The sequence below is a fragment of the Colletotrichum karsti genome (assembly GCF_011947395.1).
Source record: "Colletotrichum karsti strain CkLH20 chromosome Unknown Scaffold65, whole genome shotgun sequence".
NCBI classification, from domain to species: Eukaryota; Fungi; Ascomycota; class Sordariomycetes; order Glomerellales; family Glomerellaceae; genus Colletotrichum; species Colletotrichum karsti.
The window spans coordinates 140,894-166,623 of NW_024065965.1; the positions used below are offsets into that span (position 1 = coordinate 140,894).

Genomic DNA, 25,730 nt, shown 5'->3' on the forward strand with positions numbered 1-25,730 from the left:
CATTCGTTCATAAGATTCACTTCAGGTATACCCAATAGATTTTAACGTCAATCTTTGGCGTCGAAGGAAGTTTCTGAATCGAAGTACGCACAATTGAAGCCTTCTAATATGAATATCCGTTGCCTCGTGAGTCTGCCAAAAGTCGAGTGAACGGCTTCTCACTAGTATCGTGGTGATTGCGGCGAGGCGCTGTAAGAAGCTCTTCATCATAATCGCAAGATGTCACGCAATGACTCGGCTAGAGGCAAAATACGGAAATGCTCATCTACGCCGTTTCAGTCCGGGACTTTGGTTCTAGAAACTACAAAATGTCACACGCGTAATCGGTCAGAGTAAGCTTCGGTGAGGCAGGCCGGTGTGCCGCGTTGCCGATCGTGGCCCCGGGGATGACCAGAAAGGAAGGTCAAATAGCGTCGCCGAATCATCGTCTCCCCCGCAATTATTCGCTCAATCCTTCAGGACGTGTGAGGAAACGCGTCAGACCACACGTAACTTGCAAAGCCAATCTTTTCTGAGATAAAAACCCCGCAATTGCTGTTTGAATCTAGACCTCACTCACGAGTGCAGCTTGCCAAGTGAGGATCATCAACTCAGACTTCAGCCAGTATGATTTCAGCTCCGCTGCTGCTCGGCGGGCTTATCGGCCTGGCCGGCGCTCAATTCCCACCGAAGCCGGACGGGGTCACGGTGCTAAAGTCTAAATTCCACGAAAATGTCACCATCTCATACAAAGAGGTAAGCGACCTTCTAACGATGCCCCGTATCAATCGACGTAGCGTGAAGGAACGGAAATTGATGTTGTGCCGATATGTGTAGCCGGGAATCTGCGAGACGACGCCGGGTGTCCGAAGCTACGCGGGCTACGTCCACCTCCCGCCCGGGACTTTGGATGAAGGGACCGGTGAAGTCCAGGACTACCCGATCAACACGTGAGGCTCCCGAGTGAAGACCCAATTTGCGCCGATGGACACTCATAAATCAATAGGTTCTTCTGGTTCTTCGAGGCTCGAAAGGCTCCCGAGAATGCGCCTCTGGCGATCTGGTTGAACGGAGGCCCCGGTGCGTCGAGCATCATGGGGCTCCTCGAGGAGAACGGCCCATGCCATATCAACGTGGATTCGAAGACGACACGCCTCAACCCTTGGAGTTGGAACAACGAGGTTAACATGCTGTACATTGACCAGCCCAACCAGGTGGGCTTCTCATACGACGTGCTCACGAACATTACCATGTCCATGGGCGAGGAGGACTACATGGAGGCCCACCCGGCCGACTTTAGCGATGGGGTTCCGGAGGCCGGTAACTGGACTCATCGATACGGAACGACCTCTAGCCAGAACGTCTCTCGAACGGCTCAAACCACAGCGCAGGCTGCTCATTCGCTTTGGCACTTCGCCCAGACCTGGTTCTTCGAGTTCCCCTTCTACAAGCCTGCCGACGACCGAGTGAGCCTCTGGGCCGAGTCGTACGGCGGTCATTACGGGCCAGGCATTCTGAAGCACTTCCAGAATCAGAACGAGCTGATTCAAAATGGGTCGTCGCCTGAGAAGGATGCCCATTACATCCACCTTGATACTCTCGGTATTGTCAATGGTCTCATTGATATGGTAATACAGGCGGAAGCCTGGATCACGTTTCCCTACAACAACGTAGGTGAAGCCTCGCAAATGAACTGGCGAGTAGGATGAACATACTGATCGTGTGCTAGACATACGGAATCCAGGTCTTCAACCAGTCCATCTACGATGAACTAATGTACAACTGGACTCGTCCCGATGGGTGCCGCCAACAAATCGCAGACTGCCAACAGGCTCTCAAAGAACACGGTCCGCTCTTGATGAGCCAGAAGAGAAACTTCACGGAAATCTGCGGCAGGGCAGCGGCAGGCTGCGAATCCAATGCCGTGGAGCTGTACCAAACATTTGGTAATGGGTGGTATGACATCGGCCATCCCAAGAACGACCCGTTCCCGCGTCCGTACCTTTACGGCTACCTTCTCCAGGAGGAAGTCCTCTCGTCGCTCGGAGTTCCGGTCAACTACTCGGAATCATCGGGCGCTGTGGGCAAGGCTTTCGACCACAGCTTCGGTAAGAAACAATCAGACGCAAGGCGCGATTGGGACGAACGTTAAAGCTGAGTCCAATTATAGACATCATCCTGGGCGGATTCGTGGACTCAATCGGGTATCTGCTGGACAGCGGGGTCAAGGTTCATATGATGTGTGAGTGCAGCAGCCCTAAATCTCGAGACGAGATCTCCGCGTTTAAAAAAGTGAGCCTTTTCAGCCCTCTAACAGGATCTGCAGACGGCGATCGAGATTACGCCTGCAACTGGGTCGCCGGCGAGAAAGCGAGCCTCGCGGTCCCGTACAAGCGATCGGAGGACTTCGCCAGCGCCGGGTACGCCCCGCTGATGACGCCGGACGGCCTCACGGGGATGACGCGGCAGTTCGGCAACTACAGCTTCTCGCGGGTGTTCCAGGCCGGGCACGAGGTGCCGTCGTACCAGCCCGTGACGGCGTACGAGATCTTCATGCGGGCGACCTTCAACCGCGACATCGCGACGGGGCTGATCCCGGTGACGGATGAGCTGGCGACCGACGGGCCCAGGGACGTCTGGCACATCAAGAACACGCCGCCCCCGCAGCCGGACCAGCTGTGCTACGTGCTCAAGCCTGGCACGTGTAAGCCCGAGGTGTGGGAGAAGGTCAAGAACGGCACGGCGTTGGTGACGGACTACTATGTTGTCGGGGAAGCTCTCGACAGCGGCACGACTCATGGTAACGGAGCTGGTGAACCGCTGTCCGAGGAACTGTAGCCCCTGATGCTGGGTAGCTTCAGTGCTGCATCTTTGGAGGATAATACTAGGTCAATTTACTGCGCGACTCCAGGAGCCGGGACAGATAGACAAAGCCCGTCGGCCAAGTGTGTTTCAGTGATTGGATGTATGAGGGGAAATCGTCAGAAAACATGCAGCGCTGGTCGCAGCCCTATGCCCTAGCGCCGGCGTGTTGCAACCGTTCAGGATGGCTGCGGACCGCGCGGTTCTTAAGCTTAGCTAGGTGTGCTGGGCTGGAATAAGTCACATTCAGCGCCGTGCAATTTGCATTTTGTGTCAAAATGGACTGGGGGAAACATGGAAACGAGATGATGTGAATGACAAGTTGACTCCCCTTCAGCCCGGGTATGGTGTGCCGCCGTGTCGGGCGTAGGGAGGAAACAACGAGACTCCTCCAAAATCACTGAATCATCCGAAAACACTGTCCAACCGGGGATCTTCGGCGAGACTGACGATGCCGCTTGGCGGTGCATTTCGTCCGATCCGAAGACTTGGATCGCCCTGGCGGGAGGATGTTGCGCCGGCCGCACCAGGTTCTGGACGGTGCCAGCTCTCCCATCTCCACCCCGGAAATGGCGCAGCATGGCCGCCGGGTGGTCAGCCAGCCGGCGTCTTGAGCTGAAGAGACCAGCTAAACTAACAGGGGAAGGGTGGCTTAGAAGCCGCGTTATTCAGATCAGACGGGATGTTGGTGTCACTACTGGCAAGTCTGTGGTGTCTGGTGTCTTGAGTCTCTTGTGTCATTGGGCGGTCAACGCTCAATGCGCCTCCATCGGCAGCGGTTGAGACCGGTTCTGGAGTCGTTGGCATGCCATGCATGGCATGCCTTAGCACGCAGCAGAAAGGTGGACGCTCTTCACATGCCATCGATGAGACAGTAGATGATATCAGGACTGCAGCAACCCGGCCTGTTTTCTGCGCGTCAATGATAAGGGGTTTATCGTCCGTCACAGAAGTGGCTTGTTTACTCCATTTATATAACTTGTGCCCGTTGACAACGTTTCTTCCACAACTCCACTGATTTGCAGAACAATCGTGTTTTGGACGACGCCCAGTTGTTGGCTGAAACAGAGCTGAAACCATCCATCACAGACCACCAGTCAAGCTCCTGACAGAGAGGGCGTTTGAGGACCCTTTTTTGTCTTGTTACGACGAGTTCAGGGACTCGAATATCAGATTGAAGAACGCCGCAACTCTTCTTTGGGAAAGAAACCCACGTATAGAAAACGATTCATAGAAGGGGATCTTGGCCGAGAAGGATACGGATACGATCACAGCTTCAATTGGAGACACAAGGCCGCAATCATGGACACGAAATCATTCTCGTCTCGCATCAGCGACCTCGTCAAGGTAAGCAATTCAGCTCTCTGCCCCTCTCACGGCGGGTCCAGTGAATGATTCAAGCAAAACATCCTCGCTAACATTCAATTCTCACCGTCAAGTTTCTCTCATCAGTGCAGGGCGATCTCTCAAATGTCACCGCACCGCCGTCATTCCTCGCGCCCTCCTCCGTCGTCGAGGTCGGCCACTGCTGGTGCCAGCGGCCCGGCGTCTTCGTCGCGCCGGCCCTCGAGTCGGACCCGGAGAAGCGCTCCCTGAAGGTGCTCCGCATGATCCTCATCGCCATGCGCAGCCAATTCTACGTCGCCGGCGCCCCCAACGTGAGCATCAAGAAACCTCTCAACGCCTTCCTGGGCGAGCTTTTCCTGGCATCGTGGACCGAGGGCAAGGCGTCGACGAAATTGGTCGCCGAGCAGGTCAGCCACCACCCGCCCATCACGGCCATGTCCATGGGGAGCAAGGAGCACGGCATCCGCGCCGACGGGTACGCGAGGGTCGAGATGACCTTCTCGAGCAGCGTCAACATCCGCCAGATCGGCCACGCCGTCGTGCACATTGATAAGTACGACGAGGATTACCTGGTGCCGCTGCCCGATGTCAAGGTGCGCGGGTTCTTGAACGCGTGTCTGTACCCCGAGGTCATTGGCACGTACTACATCGTGTCGAGCACTGGGTACGTCTCGGAGATCAAGTTTTCGGGTACCGGCGTCTTCAGCGGCAAGAAGAACTTCTTCCAGGCGCGCATGTACCACAAGAAGGACAAGAAGGCGACCATTTTCAGCGTGGAGGGTGTCTGGAGCGAGGGATGGACCGTCAAGGACGGCAGGACGGGCGAGGTCCTGGAGAAGTACGAGGTCGACGCCATGGAGAACCTGCCCGCGCCGATGGAGATTGAGCCGATCGCGAGCCAGGACCCGTGGGAGTCGAGACGGGCGTGGGCCGGCGTCATCGAGGGCCTCGGCAAGAACGACTTCCGGGAGACGGTCAGCGCGAAGAGCAAGGTCGAAGAGGCGCAGCGGCGGATGAGGGCCGAGGAGAAGAAGAAGGGCGAGACCTGGGAGCCGTTGTTTTTCAAGAGCATTCCCGGGTCGGAGCACGAGGTGTTCCACAGGCTTGGCAAGACGGTGGATTGGCAGCTGCACGACAAGCATACGAAAGGCGTTTGGAAGATCGATGACGAGAAGAAGGAGACCGTCCAACGACCATTTAGAGGGGAGTCGACACCTTTGGGTTAGGAATCGCGGCTCACTTTTAGATCTTGTTTTATCACGTTGATGACTGGCGTTCCATTTACAACCGGGGATTGGGAAGGCGTTTGGGTACTCAGGTTGAAGCCTTCGGATGGCATACAGTATTTACCTAGGAAGTCTACCATATATGGAATATTAACCAATTTGGAATAGTAGATACATTCCATAATGAATTTGATCATGGACTTCCCAATTCCCTGCGTGGGTGACACGTTCAGCTACGACACCAAGGTAAGCGGGATCCGGGGAGTAGCCGTAAAACCACTCTCTTTCATCAATATACGACTAAAATGATCGACACTTCCATTTGAAAAACTCTTCGAATCAGTACAAGCAGAAACATTTCACTAAGAACGAGACGAGCACAATTGGTATTCGGAAGCTTATTTCATATCCAAAGCGGAGAGAGAACCGGCACCGGGCCTTTCCCCAAGCATCCGGCGGACCTCTGCCCGAAAGACGGAAATTCCGCGAAGCAACATGTGCATCGGTCCTGCTGTTATCAGTCCGGTAATCATAGTGAGGTAATACCAAGGAGCTTGGAAGATTATGCAAAGCGCCATAATTGGACAGTCGATGGCTCGATCAGCGTGCCTGCCAGCATGTTTCTAATCCCGACGGCTTCTCGGCCATCATAATACTTGTTGTTGAATAGTAGAAGGATGTTGCGAACCATGAAATACCCTGGTGCCAATATCTCAGTCTATTCGCGGTCCTCTGTAGTTCCGGTTTGCGTGTCCAAACCAATTTCCCACAGCAAATAGGCCCATTACTCCGATGACAACGCTGGCATAGTCTTTGTGGATCAGTCTGCATGTTTCTTCCCTAGAACGACGACGATAGAACTTACTCATATTCGAAGATGTGGCTGGCATGACGACAGGGAAGTCGTAAAATACCAGAGCAATGACACCCAAAGCAATCGTCAGGACGTTGGCAACCACACCAACAGGCCCTGGTAACTTGAATCTACGCCGCGGCAGAATCTGTTCAAAGGCCACAGCACCTCTCAGCCGGTGGTAAAGAGCCAACGCGGCGGGAAAGGCAAAGCTGACTTGCTGCAGAATCAGGCCCGTAGCCACCAGAGCGTTGAAAGCTGTCGAAGATCCGAGGAACACGCAGCCCAGAACGAAGATCAGGGCCGAGTTGACGAGCAGGGCGTTTACCGGGACGCGGAGCCGGGGGCTCGTCTTGCGCAGAAAGGAGGAGAATATGATGGCGTCGTCTCGGGCAAATGACCAGGTCAAGCGGCTGGCAGTTTGCAGAGCTCCTGTGCAAGCGAAGCAGCCGCACACCGAGAGAATCACGACGAAAGCCGTCGCGGCAGCGGCGGAGCCCGTTGCTTGGGACCAAATTTCGAGAATCGGTAGTCTGCGACATCGTCAGCCAGCTCTGCGTCATATTGAAAATCTGATAAAGCCCTGCGGTCGTTGGCATTGCGTTGACGAAATATAGGTGGTTTTAGCTGATGACTCTACTCACGGAGAAGCTAGTACAGGCTCGATATCGGTAAAGCTATACAACATAGCTATACTGAAGGTGAAAGACGACACGAATCCGATCGTGATGGTCGATATCAGGGCTCTCGGAATCGCCGATGCGGCATTCGTGCACTCTTCGGCAAGATGAATGGCCCCGTCGAGACCAGAGTAGATGAAATTCGGGTTTAGCAACCCTGTGAGGAAGACTATGCCGCGAGATGACCATCCGGTCTCGTTGATGAAGGCTGTCCAGACGAAAGAGCTATCTTGCTTTTGCCCCGAGCGAGCCAAACAGGTCACCGTAATGACGAAGAAGCCTAAAAGAGATATGAAGACTAAGAATGAATCAGTAACCAGCTACCATGGTGAACTAGTGAGGTATCTCAGGGTCCTCTCGCCAGTAACTCACATCCTATGTCATGAATCCAGGCTGTTCGCTTCATTAGAAAGATGTTGTACGCCGTGAAAGCGAAGTTAAATGCTTGGTATACTAGAAAAATGTGCCATGTCTCTGGCGTGTGGTCTGGGTCGAGATACGGAGCTAGAGAAAGAACAATGTTGGGCATCTGGATGATGAAGCCGGCCCCGTTGGCGATCCACCCTAGGAAGTTAACTGATCCACAGCAGTAGCTCTATAACAAACGCATTAGTTCCCCAAGCCTTAGGAAATATCTGGGCCTCTTACCAAAACACGACTGTATCTCTTGGGCGCTAGGATACTAGTCCAATGATATTGGCCTCCGGCTGTCGGGTACGCTGATGCGATCTCTGCCATGCTCAAGGCGCAAGCGCCCCCGAGAACGAAGATCAAGATGATGCCGTAGAGAAGTGTGACGGGCCCTCCAGACATAACAGAGATTGCTAGCGTGGCGGCAATAGCCGACCAGCTGTTACAAATATTCCAACCCAATCCGATGATGGCCAGTAGTCCGATGTCTCGCTTCGTCGGGGACTCGAGACCGAGGCGGAGGAGTTCGGCGTCCTCATCAGAACTGGTGTGGATCGAGGCATCTGCGATGATTACGATTAAAACGAGATTTCGAAGTTAATGGATTATGTAAAGACAAACTTACGGGCACCGGCGTCAGTGACCTCTTGATCTGCAACTGACGTTGAAGTTGCCTCCTTTTCGGCTCCGTGCTTGCTTGCACTCGTCAGCGCGACCATCTTGATCTGAAAAAGGCCCGAAGCGAGGCCGGAGAACTCGGTTGAATGACATGAGAGTAAAACAAGCAGACAAAATCTGGATTTTTCAGAAAATCGCGGGCACATGAAATATTCCGAGTCCAGCACCCAAACCATGTCTCCAGTCCCTAAGACCAGGTGTCTACTATTACGTGACCTCGCCCGGCTCCGAACCGAGGCGGGGTGGACGCTGCACGAAGGGCGATGGTTACATTAAACGCACGTTTAATCTGCAGTCATCTTCAGATCCTCGCTACCATTCATTTTCCCGTCGTCTTATTTGCGGTGTGTTGTTGAGGTTTCACGCTTAGGCGCTCGTTAGATTTAGCTGCATGCCGAGAACATCTTTTAGCATCGGTGGTCTGACAATTAGCCAGCATCCAGCACTCTGTACGGATACATCGCTTACAGGTGTAGTAGAAGCCCCTGGTGAAATAAATTCAACCAGTCTGCGGAGCATAGTCTCGACTTGGTGTGCAACCTTTCTCCACGGAGTACCAGGATGTAACATGTTCAACTCTTGCTGCTTTAGCATTCCCTGTACTCTGGGAACTTATTTTCTTTGAACGGAAATTTGAATTTCATCAAGATATCATGAGCGCAACGTCCATCACTGAAGAGGTATCCGAGACAATCCCGTCATATTGGACTCATGAGTACCAAAGACTCAGAAGTTGATCGTTACAGCAAACCATAATGCAAGGCCAGCAACTAGAGTCAAGAAAGGATGCTCAATCCTATTTGACAAGCTTGGTCTATCACCAACGCCATTTGGTTGACGGCTACCTTCCACGACATTATTGGCACGAACGCATCGGAATACTTGGTAGTCCGACCTATTCTCCCCATCGTCATAGTTGTAGGAAAGCAAAACAGGCCAGAAACTTGTCAAAGCCTGATCATATGAGTCTTCAGTCTCTTTCTCATCCGAAGCATTGAACTGTCCACCAGCTGTCCACTTGAATAAGTTGAATTTAGGGTAAGAGGTCTCCTCATCAGTCTCGGTGTTGTTCGTGAAGTTCAGGTTGTCTGTAAAGCAGTGTTAGAGTAATGGAATAAGGATCGGGAGTTTGACTTACGTGGGCTTGTTCCAGGCCAATCTAGCTTAGTGGTACAACTTTCCGGGGCCGATGCCCAGTCTTGTTTGTCTCTTGAGCACCCCACTTCCCTGGCCTTGGACTTCAAATCTTGAATACACTGCTCAGGTATCCATCCGTTGCATGACCCGTTATTGTCCTGTTGCAGCTGCTCGATATCCTTCTTGGTGTATGAGTCCTTTGCGGCGTTCCAGGTGTATGAACAGACTGAATAGTTGCCACTGATGTTTCCGGCCTTGTAGGCGTTCTCTGGGCCTACGAGATCGATGGTAAACGGGTTGATGTTCCACACGGCGTATCGATCTGGGTCTTCCCTAGGCACATCTCCGTTCGTCCGATTCGCTGCGATCTTAACTTCGATGCTCCAGCCGTTGGACTGACCGTATGCCTCAGAGTCTGGAGGGCTCAGCAAAGGTTCGGACAAGTCGATGCCGAGGATGGGCCAGCTCCCGGTGGCGTTGGGCGCTTTTACGGCGTTGGGGATGATGCTTGAGTCGTTCCAGATATCGCGAAGTTGTAGACTTCCATATTCAGAGACCGGGATATGGTCATACGCATGCGTAAGATTCCCCTGGCTAAGACTGAGTAAGGCGTATAAAGCTAGATCTCGTCGCGACATGTTTCTGTCCAAGTTTACTTTAGATATAAGAAGAGAGAAGTAAGGGCACGACCCACGCGGAAGAGTGATAATCTGGTTTGAGTTTCAATAAGCTAATAGAAAGGCTGCGTGTAAATTGGACATAATTCTGATGGTTTTATGTGCTTGAATGGTGTAGAATAGCAGTTGCTTAATTTCAGACCTTGTCAGCCAAGAAAATGACGTATATCCCCGAATTGAGAAATGTTTCTAATACTGGAGGAGAAACCTAAGATCAGCACGGCACAGCTGCTGGAGCTGAATCACCGTGTGCTGACTTGGGGCCATTTGAACCAGTGAGCTGCCATGTGTAAGAAGTATGACGTCACAAGACATTCCTTCAGTGACGACTGTCTCGGTCACACACTTTCGCTCAGCCCCTGAATCTTGTGTTTCTTGAATATCGCCCAGGCAGCTGAATCTGCCACTGCTTCTGGATGTAAACGTCCAAGCCACATATTCAGTTCTGATTTGGAAGACTTCCAACAAGGGCTTTTGTCCACCTGAGTTGTGCTTGGCGCATAGGGCTGCTCCCTTGCTGAGAATAAACACGACCACTCTGTCATGCCCCATTTTTGCAATGATATACAAGGGTTTGGAACCAGGGACACCACCTTCATTGATTCACCTAGGCATAAACACAAATTGAACCGATTAAGGGTCTGTATTTGGATGATTTCGATGAATTGTCTAAAGCCCATACGACAACATGCAAAGACAACACCAGAAAAAGTGTGGTCATCGCGGGTTACGAGAAAAAGAAAAAAGGCTCGTATCATGCAACACCTTGAGGAATACCTTCTACATACCGTGATAATATGGCACTTTAATTCATATCAAAACTCTTGCTCTTCAGTTGAGGCTGATATTCAAACGGACAAGCATGTCAAGGCGTGAATAAATTCCAAATTGTAATGAACTCTGAAACTTCTGATGATGTTCCTGAGATATTTGTAGATTAGAAAGAAAGGTCACGAAGCTTACAGCGATTCCATACAGTTTAATCGAAGGCGCTTCTCCGAGGTATTTTGAGTTCGGCTACATCGGGGAGGACATATCAGAAACTAATCAGATCGCCTTATGAATCTCCAGCTGGATTTAAGATGTCAAAGCCGTAGTCGTTTAACTTTCAAACTACTAATGCCCTGATGCCCTGGTTTTTGACTCTAGTTCTCCTCGTTGCAATCTTCCAGTTGATTAGAATACGTAAATCTAAGATACATGCAATGGCAAAGTCGACCAGTAAACAAGTGGACGAAGCCGTAGCATTGACAAAATCCACAGACCACTCAAGCTGCCACCCTCGCTATGTTAAGGTTTCTTAATCAACCACTCCATGCTTCTCTTCCACTTAACCCTTAAGCTCCCACGCCCACTCGAATGCTTCACGTGTGCCATACCGTGTCTGACGATTCCCGTGATCAGCTCCTCAACACCCTTTCCCGTTTTAGCCGAACATTCGACGTATTCAGAAGCCCCAATTTTCTCTGCGAGCTGAAATCCCTGTAATGCAAAAACAGACGGTCAAAAATCCTCCAAAGCAGTTTAGAGCCTTCAATTGATGAGATTGCTTACCTCGCGCCACTTGAAAGGTTGGCTCATAGCGTCTTCGCGGCCACTACTCCTCGGCACATCTCGAAGATCAATCTTGGTTCCAGCCAGCAAAATCGGTCTGTCGCCGAACATGGCACGAATCTGGGGTGCCCACTGAGCCCAGAAGTCAGCTCAAGTCAGGATTGTTATCAAATCACTCAGCCCTTACCATGGTTTCGATGTCCAACAGTAAGTCGGGCTCATTGACATCAAAGCACAATACAATGCAGCTGATGCCATCAGCTATATACTTCGTATTGTTGATGAATAAGTCTTCGTTCTTCGGGCCGGGAGAATCCCAAAGAACCAGCTCAACCTGAACAGGGCTGCCATCGAGATCCACCGAGCAAAGCTTCAAGTTTGGCGTAAGACCCTTTGTGTCTTCGTACTACCACCATGTTAGACTCAGTACGGGATGTGAAAGTGCACGACTTGTGACTCTGTAAGTGCCTGGAGGAGCACGCACCATGGAAGCAAGGGTATTGGGGCCTTTCGTATAACGACTGTCCCCCAAAGTCAGTAAAGATCTAAGTTGAGAACATAGTCTCGGCATGGCTCTGAGGTTGCAGACATACCTTATCAATGATGTTTTCCCACTGAATGCATTGCCCACAAACAAGGCCTTGACCCTTGGGGCTATTGCACCGTTGGTTGGAGACTGAATCGAGGGAGACAGAGTGCTCATGCTTTCAGTTGATGCAACAGCTCCCAGGGGTGGATTGCAGTCGAGCAGTTCATTCTGCTGCTGGTCTTCTATGCTTTGTGAATTGCGATTCTGGCAATCGGAGACAGCCCGGCTGATTGATACGGGTTCCGAACTGCGTCTTTCTGGGTTGGAAGCCTATCGACATATCAAATCAGTCTCCATCACATATTGATGATTGGTACGTCAAATAAGATTCTAAGCGCCTCCTTTGAACGACAGAATGAAGAAATTACTTACCGATCGATGATGTCCAGGTGCACTCGCGATCCCAGGAGCAACGTTCCTGGCGCTCCTCGCGTGCGGTCTCACAGCCACACTCAACAATTCCTCGCCCCCAAAGTCAGCCAAAGGAAGTCCAGAGGCGCCAGCTGGTGCTGATATAGGCCCCGAAAGTCGAGTGAGAATCATTCGATAGTCTTCCTCTTCTTCGGCATCGTTGTCGCGAACGCACAAGTCGATCAATTTCCGTAAGGAGATCTCAAGGCCAAGCCGACCCTTGGCTCCCTGTTTGTGATAAGCGGTTACGCAAGCCTTGGCATGCAGACGAGCTTCAACCAACTCGTTGAGCTCAATGCAGACATCTGAGAGAGCGAGCCTCAAATCCAGTATCTCTGTCGAATCTGCCATGGCTGTTCGGGATAAGAGAGCCAATCTTTCATTGATGACGTCCTTCGCCTCTGACCATCTCTCTTGTCGTCGATATACTTCGGTCAGGTCTTCCAGACAGTCGGTGTGCATGCTGAGGTTGCTTTCTCTGCTCCTTGATTTTCTCAAGCGGCTGAGGCCTCTCTCGAGATGTCGTTCAGCTGATGCGATGTCTCCTTCTTGCAATTCGTGCCTGCCTTGGTTTATGTGGAGATTCATGATTTCGACTTCGATTCCATCGTCGGATTCCGAGTCCTGTGGCCTGTAGACTTCGATGACTGGGACTGGGAAGCTGTCGTTCCTTGTCGGCGCATCGAGATCAAGTTGAGAAGTGTTCGTAACCCAAGCAACGACTCGGGACGTTGGCCTCGCGGGAAAGATGTCGCACAAGTCAGAGGGGGCAATGGACGCTGTATCGGCGATTACCGTAGATTGCGAAGAGATCGAAGACGTGACCGTCGCGGAAGACTGAACACAGCTTTTGAATTTCTTCAGGCTTGCCATCTCAGCCTCTCTCGCAGGGTCATGATTATCGGCTCCCGCCTCCAACACCGACTCGCGAGCAACGAGTTGCTGTCCAAGAATTCGAATGGAACCCGTGAGCTCCCCGAGGCCAGGCACTTCTTCCTGGCCTCGAAAGCCTTCGGCAGACACTTGGTTAGACCTAGATTATTCTGGATCAGCCTTGAACTTGTGCGCAAACCATGGTGAAGCTTGAGCTACTCACACTAGGAACGCCTGCAGAGACGTCTGGATGGTGTCTTGGCACGAACGGAACTGCTGCTGGAAAAGCGTGATTTCGTCCATGAAAGACTTCAGCCTGAAAGCCTTTCTCTGTAAGTTTAAGAAACTGACATCTTTGTTGACATCCTGAATCTTCTTCTCGAGGTGGCGGAGCATCATCTCCCCTTCGTGGAGACAGACACGGATGTTGCGTGAATGGTTGGCCAAGTGGCCGGTGTTGCTCATCTGCGAGCGCATTTGCTCCGAGTTCAAGATGACTTTAATGGATTCCATCGAACGGTTGAACCTCACCAGCTCTGCCATTAGAAGACCCACTCTTAGCTCGACAGTGCTGGGGGCGTCATGAAGCCATTTCAGCCCTTGACAGACCTCCGTGCTTGCAGTAAGCAGGCCGACGATGCCGCAAGTAAGAGAGAAGGGATCCATAGCTGATCGATTATAATATTTGCATGCAAAAGAAGGAGGAAGAAAAAGCAAAGTCCGGTCAAGTTCGGTTGAATTCAGAGTTTTCCGTAGCAGGCGGGCAAGTTGGATGAAAAGATAGAAACGTGAACAAGCACAGGTGGAAGTTTAGAACCGAGTGATCTCAGCCGCACTGGCGGTTGTCGAATTTGCCTAGCCGGTCTCAATTACATGGCGCGTGGCGTTCAAAGAAGCCTCAGCTACTGTTGAAAGACAATGGCGAAGTAAGTTTTCTGGACGCAGCCGAAACAGCTAAATAAAACAGCAAATCGACTAGTCGGACGCGCCTAAGACTGCCTCTCAGCCATCTTATCTATCTTACACACGAAAAGCGTCCTCGAGCAATTTCTGTTCCTCCGCCAGATGCACCTTCTTCGACCCCGTCGCCGCCGCCGCGCCCGTGTCCCGGCCCACGTACACGATGCGACTGGACTTGTGGCTTTGCGATCTAGAAGCCACGGTTTCCAGCCTGTCACGCACGTACTGCCACGCCCCGCCGTTGTAAGGCTCCTCCTGACACCAAACGACGGTCTTGGCATTAGGGTAAGAGTCCAGGTTCTCCTTGAGCTGGGCCCAGGGGAAGGGATGGAGTTCCTCGATGCGCGTGATGGCCGCGTCTCTGATGCCATGCGCTTCGCGGTGTCTGTGGAGGGATGCGTAGACTTGGCCGCTGCAGAGGATGACGCGGGTTATGTCCTCTCTAGGGGCGATGGAGTTGCCGTGTTCTGGATCGGAGAGGACTGGTTGGAATGTTGAGAGGCCTGTGAGATCTTCAACTGGGGATCGTGCTAGAGGGTGGCGAAGGAGGGACTTTGAGAAGAAGATGATGAGTGCTAGGACAGTTAGTGAGTTTCTGATGAAGAATTGTGTGAAGGAAGACTTACGCTTTCTATAAGGAGAATACAGCTGTCTCCTCAAAGCATGAAATAAGTTTGCCGGCGTGGTCATGTACACGATCTGCACGTTACAGCCCCTTCGCGTCCTTGGCAAGTCTGTCGGCCAAGTCCTGGGATCTTCATTGCCCAGTTCCAGAAACCTCCCCAGCCGAGAGGAAGAGTGCTCGGGGCCCTGTCCGTCATACCCATGTGGCAGCGACATAACCAGCCCGCTCTTCAACAACCATTTGGCCTCCCCGGAAGATATGAACTGGTCAATGATGACCTGCGCATTATTCGCGAAGTCGCCAAACTGGGCTTCCCACATGACCAATGAGTCCTCCGCGGCGAGGGAGTATCCATAGTCAAAGCCAAGTACGCCGAACTCGCTGAGTGGGGAGTTGACCGCGGTATATTGCGCGGTTCGACTTTCCAGAAGATGATTCAGAGGTGTGTGTTTGGCGTGAGTGATCTGGTCGTGCAGAACCGAGTGTCTTTGGGAGAAGGTGCCGCGTTCAACATCTTGGCCGCTGATACGGACGGGTTTGCCCTCCATGATAAGTGATCCAAATGCCAAGGCTTCAGCAGTAGGCCAGTCGATGACGCCGGTATCGAAGGCCTGCTTCTTCGCGGTGAGGATGCGTTCGAGGTTGCGATGGAGACTGAAGCCCTCCGGTACGCTGGTGATCGCCTTCGCGATAGTCGAAAGCGTGGCCTCTTCGACTCCAGTTGACCGACGTCCATCCACCGTCAACGCCTCTCCTGCAGATTTCCCTACTGTGTGATCTTCCACCGGGGCTCTGCTCCGCGCCAGTTTCTCCTCGAGTTGTTCCCAAACCCACCTCTTCTGCTCTTCTACTACCTCAGCCGACATGGTCTTCTCCGCAACAAGCTTCTCAATGTACTTCTCCAGCAAAGGCTTCTGCTCCGCGATCTTCTTGTACATCTCAGGCTGCGTAAAGCTCGCCTGGTCAATCTCATTGTGCCCGAAACGCCGGTAACAGTTCACATCAATGACAATATCCGATCGGAACTCGGCTCTCCAGTCCGCCGCCAGTTTACACAGAAACACGACAGCCTCCGGATCGTCAGCGTTGACGTGGAAGATCGGGGCTTCGATGAACTTCGCCAGATCCGAGCAATACGGCGTCGATCTCGAATCGGACGAGTCCGTCGTGAAGCCGATCTGGTTGTTGACAATGAGCCTGACCGTCCCGCCGACGTCGTAGCCCTTCAGCTTCGACAGATTCAGCGTCTCGTATACCGGTCCTTGTCCAGAGAACGCCGCGTCTCCGTGGAGAGCCAGGGACATGACCTTGGAGTGGTCCGCATCATCTTTCAAGTGCTGTACGGCTTTGGCCTTGCCTTGCGCAACAGGATCGACGGCTTCGAGGTGCGAGGGGTTCGGAAGCATCGAGATGCCGACGACCTTCCCACCAGCCGTCTTCCGGGACCCATCCATACCGAAGTGGTATTTAACGTCGCCGGTCTGTCCGTTCTCGACGTCAAACTCCGCAGTCCCGGCAAATTGCCGGAAAAGCGTCTCAAAGTCCTTGCCGTAGACGGTGCTGAGAAGATTCATCCTCCCGCGATGGCAACTCCCGACGACGATGTCCTCCACGCCGTGGGCCTCGGCACAGCGGTCTATCAACGCGGCGAGACCCGGCGCGAGGCCCTCTGCGCCGTCGAGACCGAAGCGCTTCTCGTTGGGGAACTTTACTGCCAGGAACCGCTCCAGACTCGTTGCCCAGATTAGGTTGTCGAGGGTGCGCTGTTTTTCTTCGGTCGAGGTGCGGCTGGTGTGGTGGCTTTCGACGCGTTGGCGGATCCATTCGCGTTTGGCGGGGTCTGCGATGTGGAGGTATTCTACGCCGAAAGAGCCGCAGTATATCTCTTCGCAAGCGGCAATGATGTCTCGGAGCTTCACTCGCTTCTGTTGTGTGGCAAGGTGTGGTAGAACTCCCGGTCCGAGGGGTATCTCGTGGTCTAGGTCGGCGGGAGTGAAGCCGTACTTGGCCAAGTTCGTCGTGCTTGGTAGATCGGGATGCGGGCCGACGGTCTCATCGCCGATTGAGCCGAGGGGGTTGATGTTTGCGCCAGTGTGCCCATATTCCTGGAATGCTCGCACTAAGACCTGGGCCTTGAGGTAGTTTATAGTGTCGTTTGATTCAATGGTGTTCACGACTTCTGTCTCTTGCGTATATCGACTCGACATGAGGCCCGGCGGGGGTTGAAACGCCTGTGTTGCTGGTATCGAAGGGTTCTCCATGTTGCGAAAGTAAGTCTGCCATGAGACGTGAACACTGTCGGGATTGGCTTTCCATGCCGCGTACATCTCGTCAACATAGTTTGCGGCGCTGCCTTGTAGAAACGAGTCGACGGGGCTCTATGTGAGAGCAATGCTGTTAGCCACTGGACGCTTACGTATACGGGATCGTGGGTGACGTTACCGGAGACGATCTCTGATGAGCTGCGCCGGCAGCTGTTGCGTATGATCTTCCATCTTTGCGTGGCAGGCAGTGTTGCCCACTTGCAAAACAGGCCTGCTGAGTCCTTGGCCGGATGTGTGTTGTGTTTGAGCGTGGAAGGCTACTCCGCGATGTTCGCCTTGCTGAAGAGTGTCTGTAGACGGATTGAAGTGACCGAAGCATATTGCGATGTCTTGTTATTGGAGTAACAACTTGACAGTTTGCAAGTATCTGAGTTCCACGGCAGCCATGGACTGTCAAGACTTCTATGCTGGATGGTTTCAATGGGACAAACGTTTCAGAATAGGAAAGGTCGTCAACGTTGGTATGTCAGGCCGGTGTAGTCATTGGGCGTACCTACACGTCTTTCTCGAGAGGTTCTTCGCTGATAACGTACATCATGGCCCGGGGATGTGGTGACCTAGCTTCGTTTCCTCGGCGAGGTATGACGGATCCCGAGGTCGGCTACTCGCCACGAAAGTCATAGACACCGGCATTATTGGGCTGTCTAAATCCTTAGCAGGTCGACAATCACTTGCAAGCTGTAAGTGTTGTGATTAGCCGTCTCTTCAGCAGGTGGCCTTCCCCCTTCCCTTAATGTTGCTGACGGAGAGTTGTCCTCGGATGTTGAAGCCGAGACCATCGGTCCACGGATGTGGGTCGATACAATCCTCAAGACATGTTCCGCGTGGCGGCATTGAGACACGCGGCGTGGCAGTGAATTGATTCATCCCCGCAATCAAGGAATCAAAGAGTGCAAGCCTGATCTTATCTTCATTCCCCGGATTGTTGGTGGATCACTTCTGATACGGCGCGGTGATCCCCTGGTGCCCGCCCGCCTCTGCATTGCGACTCCCTAGCCAGAACCATTCAATACGTGAGACCATCAGCAAGACGTGGATTCGGCATGACCGATTGAGCCAACGGGGTTTGTACATTGGATTCTCCCATTACCCTATCTACAACAAGGCCTTCTATGATGCAGCAGTTGCGCCGTCCCGATGCCAATGCCAGGCAATGCTATCCCGCCCACGTACAAAGAGAAAAGTTACAGATATTGACACGGGTGACCAAGCCTCTGACGGGGCTCATCACTCTCCTCTCTCTCTACTACTCCAACAGGGACAATCAGGCCAGGAGGAGCTTGGCGGGGTCCTCGATGTAGCTCTTGACGATGTTCAGGAAGCTGATGGCCTCGCGGCCGTCGATGAGGCGGTGGTCGTAGGTGACGGTGATGTACATCATGGGGCGGATCTCGAGCTTGCCGTCGACGACGACGGGGCGCTCCTTGATGCCGTTCATGTTGAAGACGGCGGCCTGGGGGTAGTTGATGACTGGGGTGCCGAAGAGGGAGCCGAAGATGCCGGGGTTGCTGATGGAGAAGTTGCCGCCCTCGAGGTCGGGCATGGTCAGCTTGCCGTCGCGGGCCTGTAGCACAGATGTTAGTTTTCTCCTCGCTTAGATCCAAGCTGGTATTCTCAACGTACCTTGCCAGCGAGCTCAGCGACGCCGCGCTCGATACCGATGATGTCCAAGCTCTCAACGTTGCGCAGGACGGGAGTAATCAAACCCTTGGGGGCAGACACGGCGATGCTGATGTCGACGTAGTCGCGGTAGGTGATGATCTCCTTGTCGGTGTCGATGGAGGCGTTCATCTGGGGCACCTGCTGGGCGGCCAGGCAGGTGGCCTTGGTGAAGGCGCCCATGTAGCCCAGCCGGACGCCGTGGCGCTTCATGACGTCCTCCTTGTTGCGCGCGCGCCACTGCATCAGGGCGGACATGTCGACCTCGTTGATGGTGGTCAGGGAGGCGGTCATGTTCTGGGACTGCTTGAGCTTGGAGGCGATGGTCTTGCGCATGCGCGTCATCTTCTCGACGCGCTCGGCGCGGGAGAAGAGGCCGGTGGCGCCGAACGGGGCGGCCTGGGCGACGGGGGCCGTCTCGGCGGGCTTCTTTTGTTGTTGGGGCGCGGGAGCGGGAGCGGCGGGCTTGCTCTCCTCCTTCTTGGGGGCCTCGGGCTCCTTCTTCTGCTCCGGGGCAGGGGCGGCGGCGGGCTCGGCGGGCTTGCTGGCCTCGGGCTTGGACTCCTCCTGCTTAGGGGCGGGCTTGTCCTCCTTGGGAGGAGCGGCGCCGCCGGTCTCGACGCGGGCGACCTTGGCCCCGACCTCGACGGTGTCGCCCTCTGCGACGAAGATCTCGACGATGGTGCCGGCCTCGGAGGCGTTGACGGCGACGTCGATCTTGTCGGTCTCGATGCTGGCGACCTCCTCGTCAGCCTCGACGAAGTCGCCGACCTGCTTCGACAGGTTCGAGACGGTGCCCTCGTTGATGGACTCGGCCATCGGGGGCACGGTGATGATCATCTCGCCATGCTGGATGCGGGTGGAGGAGAAGGAGCGGTATTGCGACGAGGTGAGGGCGGGGAGGGCAGCTCGGGGTATCGTTCTCGTGGCGATGGAGCGGACGGCGTTCGTTTTTGAGGCGACGGTGTTGGAGATGTGAAGGCGGGCGGCGCCGGCGATTCTCGAGGTCGCGGCGGAGGTGGAGGGCCGGGCCAGGCGGCTGGCGGATTGAAGCTGGGAGCGCATCATCTTGGGGTGGAAATGTTGAATGAGCGGCTCCTGGGGGTTATTGGAGCATCGAAAGGTGGGTGTTGAACGAATCTATGACTCTTTTGCGAACGTAAGGGTTTTTGGGGTGGCAGATTTGATCGTGGTAAAATTGGGCATGGAGCTTTGCCGTGCAGGTGACAGAATGCACCGCCGCTTTACGGATACTGCGATAGCTCCTTGTTACCTGAATTGTTTTGGGCCTTGCTGTTTCTATACTTGGTAAACATGGTGCTTTATTGAGACTTCCTCTCGTATCTTATGTTTCATTCTGTCTATCTTGTCTTACAGCTTTTCTCGTCACTTCCCATCTCCCAGACATTTCCATCTTGCTGCTATTCATCCTTCATTATGTACTTGCTTGTTTACTTGCACACATCTCCCCTTAAAGCAGCCGGCCGTTGTGGGAAGAAATCGGAAGCTCCGCGATGGCAGCTGGTCCTTGCTTGCAAAAGACGTTGCGTCATTGGACAATTGAAATCTCGCTTCCGAGATTTTGACAGCGGCCGGAGCTCCGGTACGTACTTCTCCGGAACGGCCCCACCGCACAGCAGGGGGTTTCGGCTTCTTACTCATCCTTTACCCGGCCAAACGGCTTCTTGGTCCCGATTCCTTTTTTTCGTGATGATAGATCTGGCTTAGTCATCTTCTATCTGCGGATCTCTAAGCTCTTTCTGATCCAAAACGGCTTTCGGTCGCAACATCCGACGCTCACTCATGACAGTGTATCGGAACGATCCGATTGACCACGAGGTCCACCGACTCAGCCGTTTCTGATCCGCTCTCATTCCTTGACCAGCGACAATCAGTGAACCACTGACGGCTTGCCACAGTGTCCTTCAGCAATTTCCAACGCATGACGAAGGCCATGTGGTGAAGTAATGGACGTTGCCAAGAAATCTAGTCCGGCCGGTACACTGGGACAACAAATTAGAACTGAAACTGACGACTAGGGCGCCGATAAATCTGTGAAATCACTCTACGTAGTTAGACTTTCCTCTAACTGATATGTTTCGATACAGGCGAACGCTGTGTTCGAGAAGATTCAGCTCATTGTCGGTTGCAGGGTTACATATTATATCTGAAGCCCTTATCCTGCACGTCCGTCAAGTCCGAATCAACAGCAACACCCATCTGCAGAGCCTGTTGCCCGCCATCATGACCGCCGACCATGTATTCATAGTTGCCTTCACCCGCAAGGCCATCCCTCTTAGCGTTCTCTCTCCTAATCGCCACTCCATACACCACATACGTCAGAATCAGCCCGATCCAGCTGGCGATGCTGAGAATGCATCCCTTGGTATATCTCGGCGCATCAGACTCCGTCCAGGCCTGCGGTGAAACGATGCACCCCACGCAGTAGACGATGAAGAACCCCGCGCTTACGACGCTTTTCTTGGTGTTACCCTTCACGTTTGATGCCATCATCGACGCCGAAGAGCTGAGAAGCGAGCTACAGCACGCCGCAAGCCATGTACTTGCGACGATACCCCAGTCGTTGCCCTTCGCCGGGAGTGCGAGGAGCATGGCGGATCCCAAAAGAGGAATGAGTGAAAGGCCAATGGAGGTGTAGACCCGAGTTCCGGGAAAGAACCGCGGGACTAGCGCTGATATCCAGATGGTGACGAAGCTAATTGCGCCGCCGGGCAAACCGACGAGCATCGTCTGGAAAGGGGAGTATCCGAAGCCGTTGATGACAAGAGAAGAAAACTGTTGAAGACCTCTATGTTAGTCATTACATCAACTAGAGGGGAGTAGAACTTGCCTTCAAGATGGGAGTCGTCAACGTGATACAAAGCGCCATCATGAAATACATCCACGTCATCGGCTGCCTCAACGCCTCCACCATCTGCTTCGAGTTAAACTCAGCCCTATCCCTCGTCCCCCTATCAAGCGCCAACCTCCTCGTCGCAACCTCCCTCTCCCTCTCACTCAGAAACCACGCCGTCGTCGTATCCCTCGGCATGATCACACAAAAAGCAACACCGCACCCCGCCGTCAAGCCCCCGCTGAGCAAGAACATGGCCCTCCACTTCTCAATCGCCATCCCGTCCGCCCCGCCGATGCCATACATCATCAGACCCCAGGATCTGCGACACTCCGGACATGGACACCCAAGTGGCGACACGAATGGGGTGTTCTCGTCGACGGTACCAGTTGGACGTGATGATGATGAAGGCGGGCGACACGGCGCCCTCCGCGAAGCCGAGGAAGAAGCGCGCCGCGGCTAGCCCTCTGAAGTCGTGCGTCGCGCCGAGGCACATCTCGACGGCGCCCCAGAGTATGATGGTGACGCCCACGAAGAGGGTGATGGGGAGGCGGCCCATGAGGTAGGCGGCCGGGTACTCGGAGCAGAGTTGGCCGAAGTAGAAGAGGGAGATGACCCAGGAGAAGTCTTGGCCTGTGAGGCGCAGATCTTTGCGGAGACCGAAGACGGATGCGTAGTTTATCGATTGTTTGTCGAGGTCTGTTGGGGATTTGTGTTAGGCGAGTGAGAAAGGGGGCTTGGCTGAGATCTTACATTGGAAGAAATAGACGAATGCCATGAGGGGCATGAGGACTCGGTCCAGCTTGCGAACCAGTGCCCTCTCTTCCTCCGGATTGATATCTTCGAAGACTACGTGCTGTCCTTCGGTCTTCTTCGTAGTCTCGAGCTCCTCTGTCATGGCGGCGAGCTGGTGGTCCTCTGCCTTGGAGGCCATTGTAGCTTAGGAGTAATGGAAGATGTCCTGGATATTCAATAGACTTGGTGTGTTTATTTGAATTGAAGCTTTCTGAGACTGTTTGACCACGTTCTTTAATAGATGATCTATTGAAGTGACGACAGACGAGACAACAAAATTGACAGAGTCGAGTCAAACACGAGAACGCCCGGGTGCATGTGTTGTTCTCTATTTATCTCGCCATGTCTACCCCTAACTATAGAAGGCAAGTTGCCGAGAAGAGCGGACCATTTCTCCAGGCTTGGAACGCGGGGACTTCCCCAGGTCACTCCGCAAGTACGGGGAACTCGCCGCACCTGGGGAAGCCAAGTCGCCTTGACCTTTGAATAAGGTACTCCTCGTGGAATAACTGCCCCGCCGCGTTCTCGACTCGTGAGCGATGTATTCGCATGGCCATCTACTGAAGCCGGGGCTAAACATTTAAGCCCCTCGGGGACCACATCCGAGGTCTTCGCTGTGAAAGCCTGAGAAGCCGTCTTTGTGTTCTGACACCAGAATCCCGGGACTTTTGGGTGTGCTGACAATCCGGCAATCCATGAATGCGTTTTCCTTAAAGTCATGACTACCATTGTGATTCAAGCCGTTCTACGGGAGAGATAACTGTCACGGCTGGTTGCCCCAGGGAATCTGGTTCTCCAATGCCTCCCAATCCGTCTGCTCGACCCCGGTAAACGAGAAGCCCGGCGTGTGATACACCCAGTACAGACTATTCTCTCCCTCGAGCGGTATACTCGCCAAGTCCGCGCCGCTGAACTCGAAGCCCGGGTCCTCGTTATCACACATCTCCCTGCCGCCGCCCCCGGCCCCTGTCCGACTCAACGTGTCCGCAGCAGCATCCAGAGTCGAGCAAGCTTCCTCGATAGCCCCATACCCACTCTCGAAAGAAAATGGCTTCGTGAGAAGGTCCGTCAAAGACTGCTGGGGCGTCTGCCCAGTCCCGTGCTGCACCGGCAGGGCAAGATGCACGCACATCTGATCGAGCTCGGCCAAACGATTCGCAGCGGCCCGGTTTCCCAGCCCGACTAGGTAACGTAGGATTGCCCGCGAGCCATCGATGCCTTTGAAGCCCAGGCTCTTCCCCGGGTTGATGGCTTCCACGAGGACGAAGATGTAACCCACGGAAAACGTGGCGTCCAGGTCGAGGAAGGCGTTCTTTGCGAGGATCTCTTTTTTGCGGAGTTCCTGGAGGATTACGAGGCTCTTGCTCGCGGTCTCGACGCAGATTTCTGCTAGGCGGATGAGGGCCGGGCTGACTTCGGTGCGAGAGCCCTCGCGCTCTGGGTCACGGCTGTTTCGGGCCATGTAGAGCAGGATGGGACGGACGGTGTGGATGACAGCCTGCCCAAGTCAGTTTGTGAAGCGCAAAGGGCATGTGAAACCATACTGAGTAGACGGAGATGTACAGGCTTGAGCTTGTTCTCGATGTCGTCGTCGGAGCATCCATGAAGGGACGTCCAGCAACGAGGAGGCCTGATGGCTTGATCTCCATTGAATACTCCAAAGGCATGGTCTTTTCGACTTCGTATAGAGAGTGTAGTATGCCTTGCACATTATTGATGAATGTGCTTTCTGGATCATTCTTCTGTGAGTAGATGGCTGTCCGGCAATTACCCATCAGCATCCCGCAACTATCTCGTGTATGTGCTAGGTAGCAACGTACTTGATGTGATCTTTCCAGTAATCCTTGCCGCCTTGACGTTGACTGCCAGCGCAGTTGCCGATGAGAATCCTGGAACTTCGTAAGGAGCGGGAGTCGTGATAGCGTAGTCCTCGATGGACATCGGATATCCGCCTGCAGCACATAGTCTCCTTGAAGTTGTCAGCTGCGTACTCGAGGGACTGGACCAGACAGGTTTACCTCTCTTGCATGTATATAGACCACCAAAGTCGATTACGATGAACAGCCTCCGACCTTCTGGAGTTTGCACCAGCGCTCGCACGATGCATACCGTGACTTATCGCCAACCTCAAGGCCGTATTAGACTAGAGAATAACAATATCAACAGTGGAGTCTTAGCTTCTTTCCGCAAAGAGCTCACATGTAAGTATGCATCATCCTTCCGATCCACGATCTGAAGATAAAGTGCCGTCAAGGCAACAACCTCAACACCGATGACACCATGCCTTCTCAACTCACCAAGCAAAGGCGTCCTCTTAACCGCCTCGCAGAAGAACCCCGTCCCGGGCAAATCGCCACTCTCGTCATCTCGCCCCTGAAGCAGCCTGCCCACAGCGAAGACCAACAAGGCCTCCACGATCCATATCTCGGGCAGCCTCACATCTGTAGCGGACTCTTGGTACAGCAGAGACAGGCTATCCGAGAAGGCGCGGACGTCGAACAGCTGCTGCGATATGCCGACGTTGAAGACGACGATGTCCAGCATAGCATGCGCCTCCTCCTCTGTCGGCCAGGGGCCCAAGGCCTCGAGCAGGCTCCGGCGATCGACACGCGTGAGCGGCGTGGCGTCGATGTTGGTGGCCGGGCTTGCGGTGGACCCCGGGTTCGAGCGGGAGATGAGGAGGGTCTTGATCTCGGAGCCGAAGGTCTCGGATGAGGAGAGGGCTGATTCGGGGGCGATAGCTATCTCGGAGTCAACACCCGAAGACTGTCAAGGGATGCATAAAGACACAGGTGTTGGAAGGTCCACTTACCCCTAGTGACACCCGTGGGCGAGGACGTGGACGCCGGGAGGACCTCGACGGCTCGTACCCTCTCGAACACGGGAGAGAATGTGGACTGAGACACAGGTTCATCAACTTCCACGGGGGATAACAGACTGACTGAGATACACGAGTCGTCTTGAGGAGGTTCCTGTGGTGTTGTCTCTGCCACCTCACCGGGAGGCATCTGCCAACCAGGCGATGCCGCCACGGGAGCCGATTTCTCGCGGCTTTGCTGTTCATAGAAAGCGATTTTGTCCTCCAACTCCCGTATCTGCCTGAGAATAGCATCATTATCCCAGCTTACGCTCCATTTTCGGACACTCTAAGAGAAAGGGAGAGAGCTGCGACACGGAGAGGGGGACTCACGAGATGGAATACAACTTCCTCTTCTCCGACGCTGCGAAGACACAAT

The 25,730-nt window shown here is 53.7% G+C and overlaps 7 protein-coding genes across 7 annotated transcripts; 2 read left to right on the forward strand and 5 right to left on the reverse strand.

Annotated features, from left to right (window-relative positions):
- Positions 1-606: 606 nt before the first annotated feature.
- Positions 607-2,817, forward strand: CkaCkLH20_12787 (serine carboxypeptidase; the record flags this gene model as incomplete). Its single annotated transcript, XM_038895499.1, has 6 exons — positions 607-735; positions 817-929; positions 986-1,649; positions 1,709-2,087; positions 2,150-2,221; positions 2,306-2,817. The coding sequence occupies 6 exons, from the start codon at positions 607-609 to the stop codon at positions 2,815-2,817; spliced, it is 1,869 nt and encodes a 622-aa protein (XP_038739205.1).
- A 1,326-nt stretch (positions 2,818-4,143) lies between these two features.
- Positions 4,144-5,414, forward strand: CkaCkLH20_12788 (oxysterol-binding protein; the record flags this gene model as incomplete). The annotated part of the gene is made up of 2 exons (XM_038895500.1): positions 4,144-4,188; positions 4,281-5,414. The coding sequence occupies 2 exons, from the start codon at positions 4,144-4,146 to the stop codon at positions 5,412-5,414; spliced, it is 1,179 nt and encodes a 392-aa protein (XP_038739206.1).
- A 713-nt stretch (positions 5,415-6,127) lies between these two features.
- On the reverse strand, positions 6,128-13,754 carry CkaCkLH20_12789 (uncharacterized protein; the record flags this gene model as incomplete). The annotated part of the gene is made up of 15 exons (XM_038895501.1): positions 6,128-6,225; positions 6,280-6,800; positions 6,912-7,245; positions 7,320-7,542; positions 7,596-7,921; positions 7,984-8,050; positions 8,919-9,124; positions 9,175-9,792; positions 11,230-11,332; positions 11,405-11,536; positions 11,592-11,810; positions 11,889-11,925; positions 11,998-12,263; positions 12,366-13,437; positions 13,501-13,754. The coding sequence occupies 15 exons, from the start codon at positions 13,752-13,754 to the stop codon at positions 6,128-6,130; spliced, it is 4,476 nt and encodes a 1,491-aa protein (XP_038739207.1).
- Positions 13,755-14,297: 543 nt separating this feature from the next.
- On the reverse strand, positions 14,298-17,374 carry CkaCkLH20_12790 (oxoglutarate dehydrogenase; the record flags this gene model as incomplete). The annotated part of the gene is made up of 3 exons (XM_038895502.1): positions 14,298-14,812; positions 14,864-17,240; positions 17,279-17,374. The coding sequence occupies 3 exons, from the start codon at positions 17,372-17,374 to the stop codon at positions 14,298-14,300; spliced, it is 2,988 nt and encodes a 995-aa protein (XP_038739208.1).
- A 1,076-nt stretch (positions 17,375-18,450) lies between these two features.
- CkaCkLH20_12791 (dihydrolipoamide succinyltransferase) lies at positions 18,451-19,913 on the reverse strand (the record flags this gene model as incomplete). The annotated part of the gene is made up of 2 exons (XM_038895503.1): positions 18,451-18,750; positions 18,810-19,913. The coding sequence occupies 2 exons, from the start codon at positions 19,911-19,913 to the stop codon at positions 18,451-18,453; spliced, it is 1,404 nt and encodes a 467-aa protein (XP_038739209.1).
- A 1,086-nt stretch (positions 19,914-20,999) lies between these two features.
- Positions 21,000-22,633, reverse strand: CkaCkLH20_12792 (major facilitator superfamily transporter; the record flags this gene model as incomplete). Its single annotated transcript, XM_038895504.1, has 3 exons — positions 21,000-21,641; positions 22,004-22,398; positions 22,453-22,633. 3 exons carry the CDS (start codon positions 22,631-22,633, stop codon positions 21,000-21,002), a joined length of 1,218 nt encoding a protein of 405 aa, XP_038739210.1.
- A 624-nt stretch (positions 22,634-23,257) lies between these two features.
- On the reverse strand, positions 23,258-25,502 carry CkaCkLH20_12793 (fungal specific transcription factor domain-containing protein; the record flags this gene model as incomplete). The annotated part of the gene is made up of 6 exons (XM_038895505.1): positions 23,258-23,992; positions 24,039-24,250; positions 24,315-24,446; positions 24,604-24,637; positions 24,694-25,235; positions 25,307-25,502. 6 exons carry the CDS (start codon positions 25,500-25,502, stop codon positions 23,258-23,260), a joined length of 1,851 nt encoding a protein of 616 aa, XP_038739211.1.
- Between the last annotated feature and the right edge of the window lie 228 nt (positions 25,503-25,730).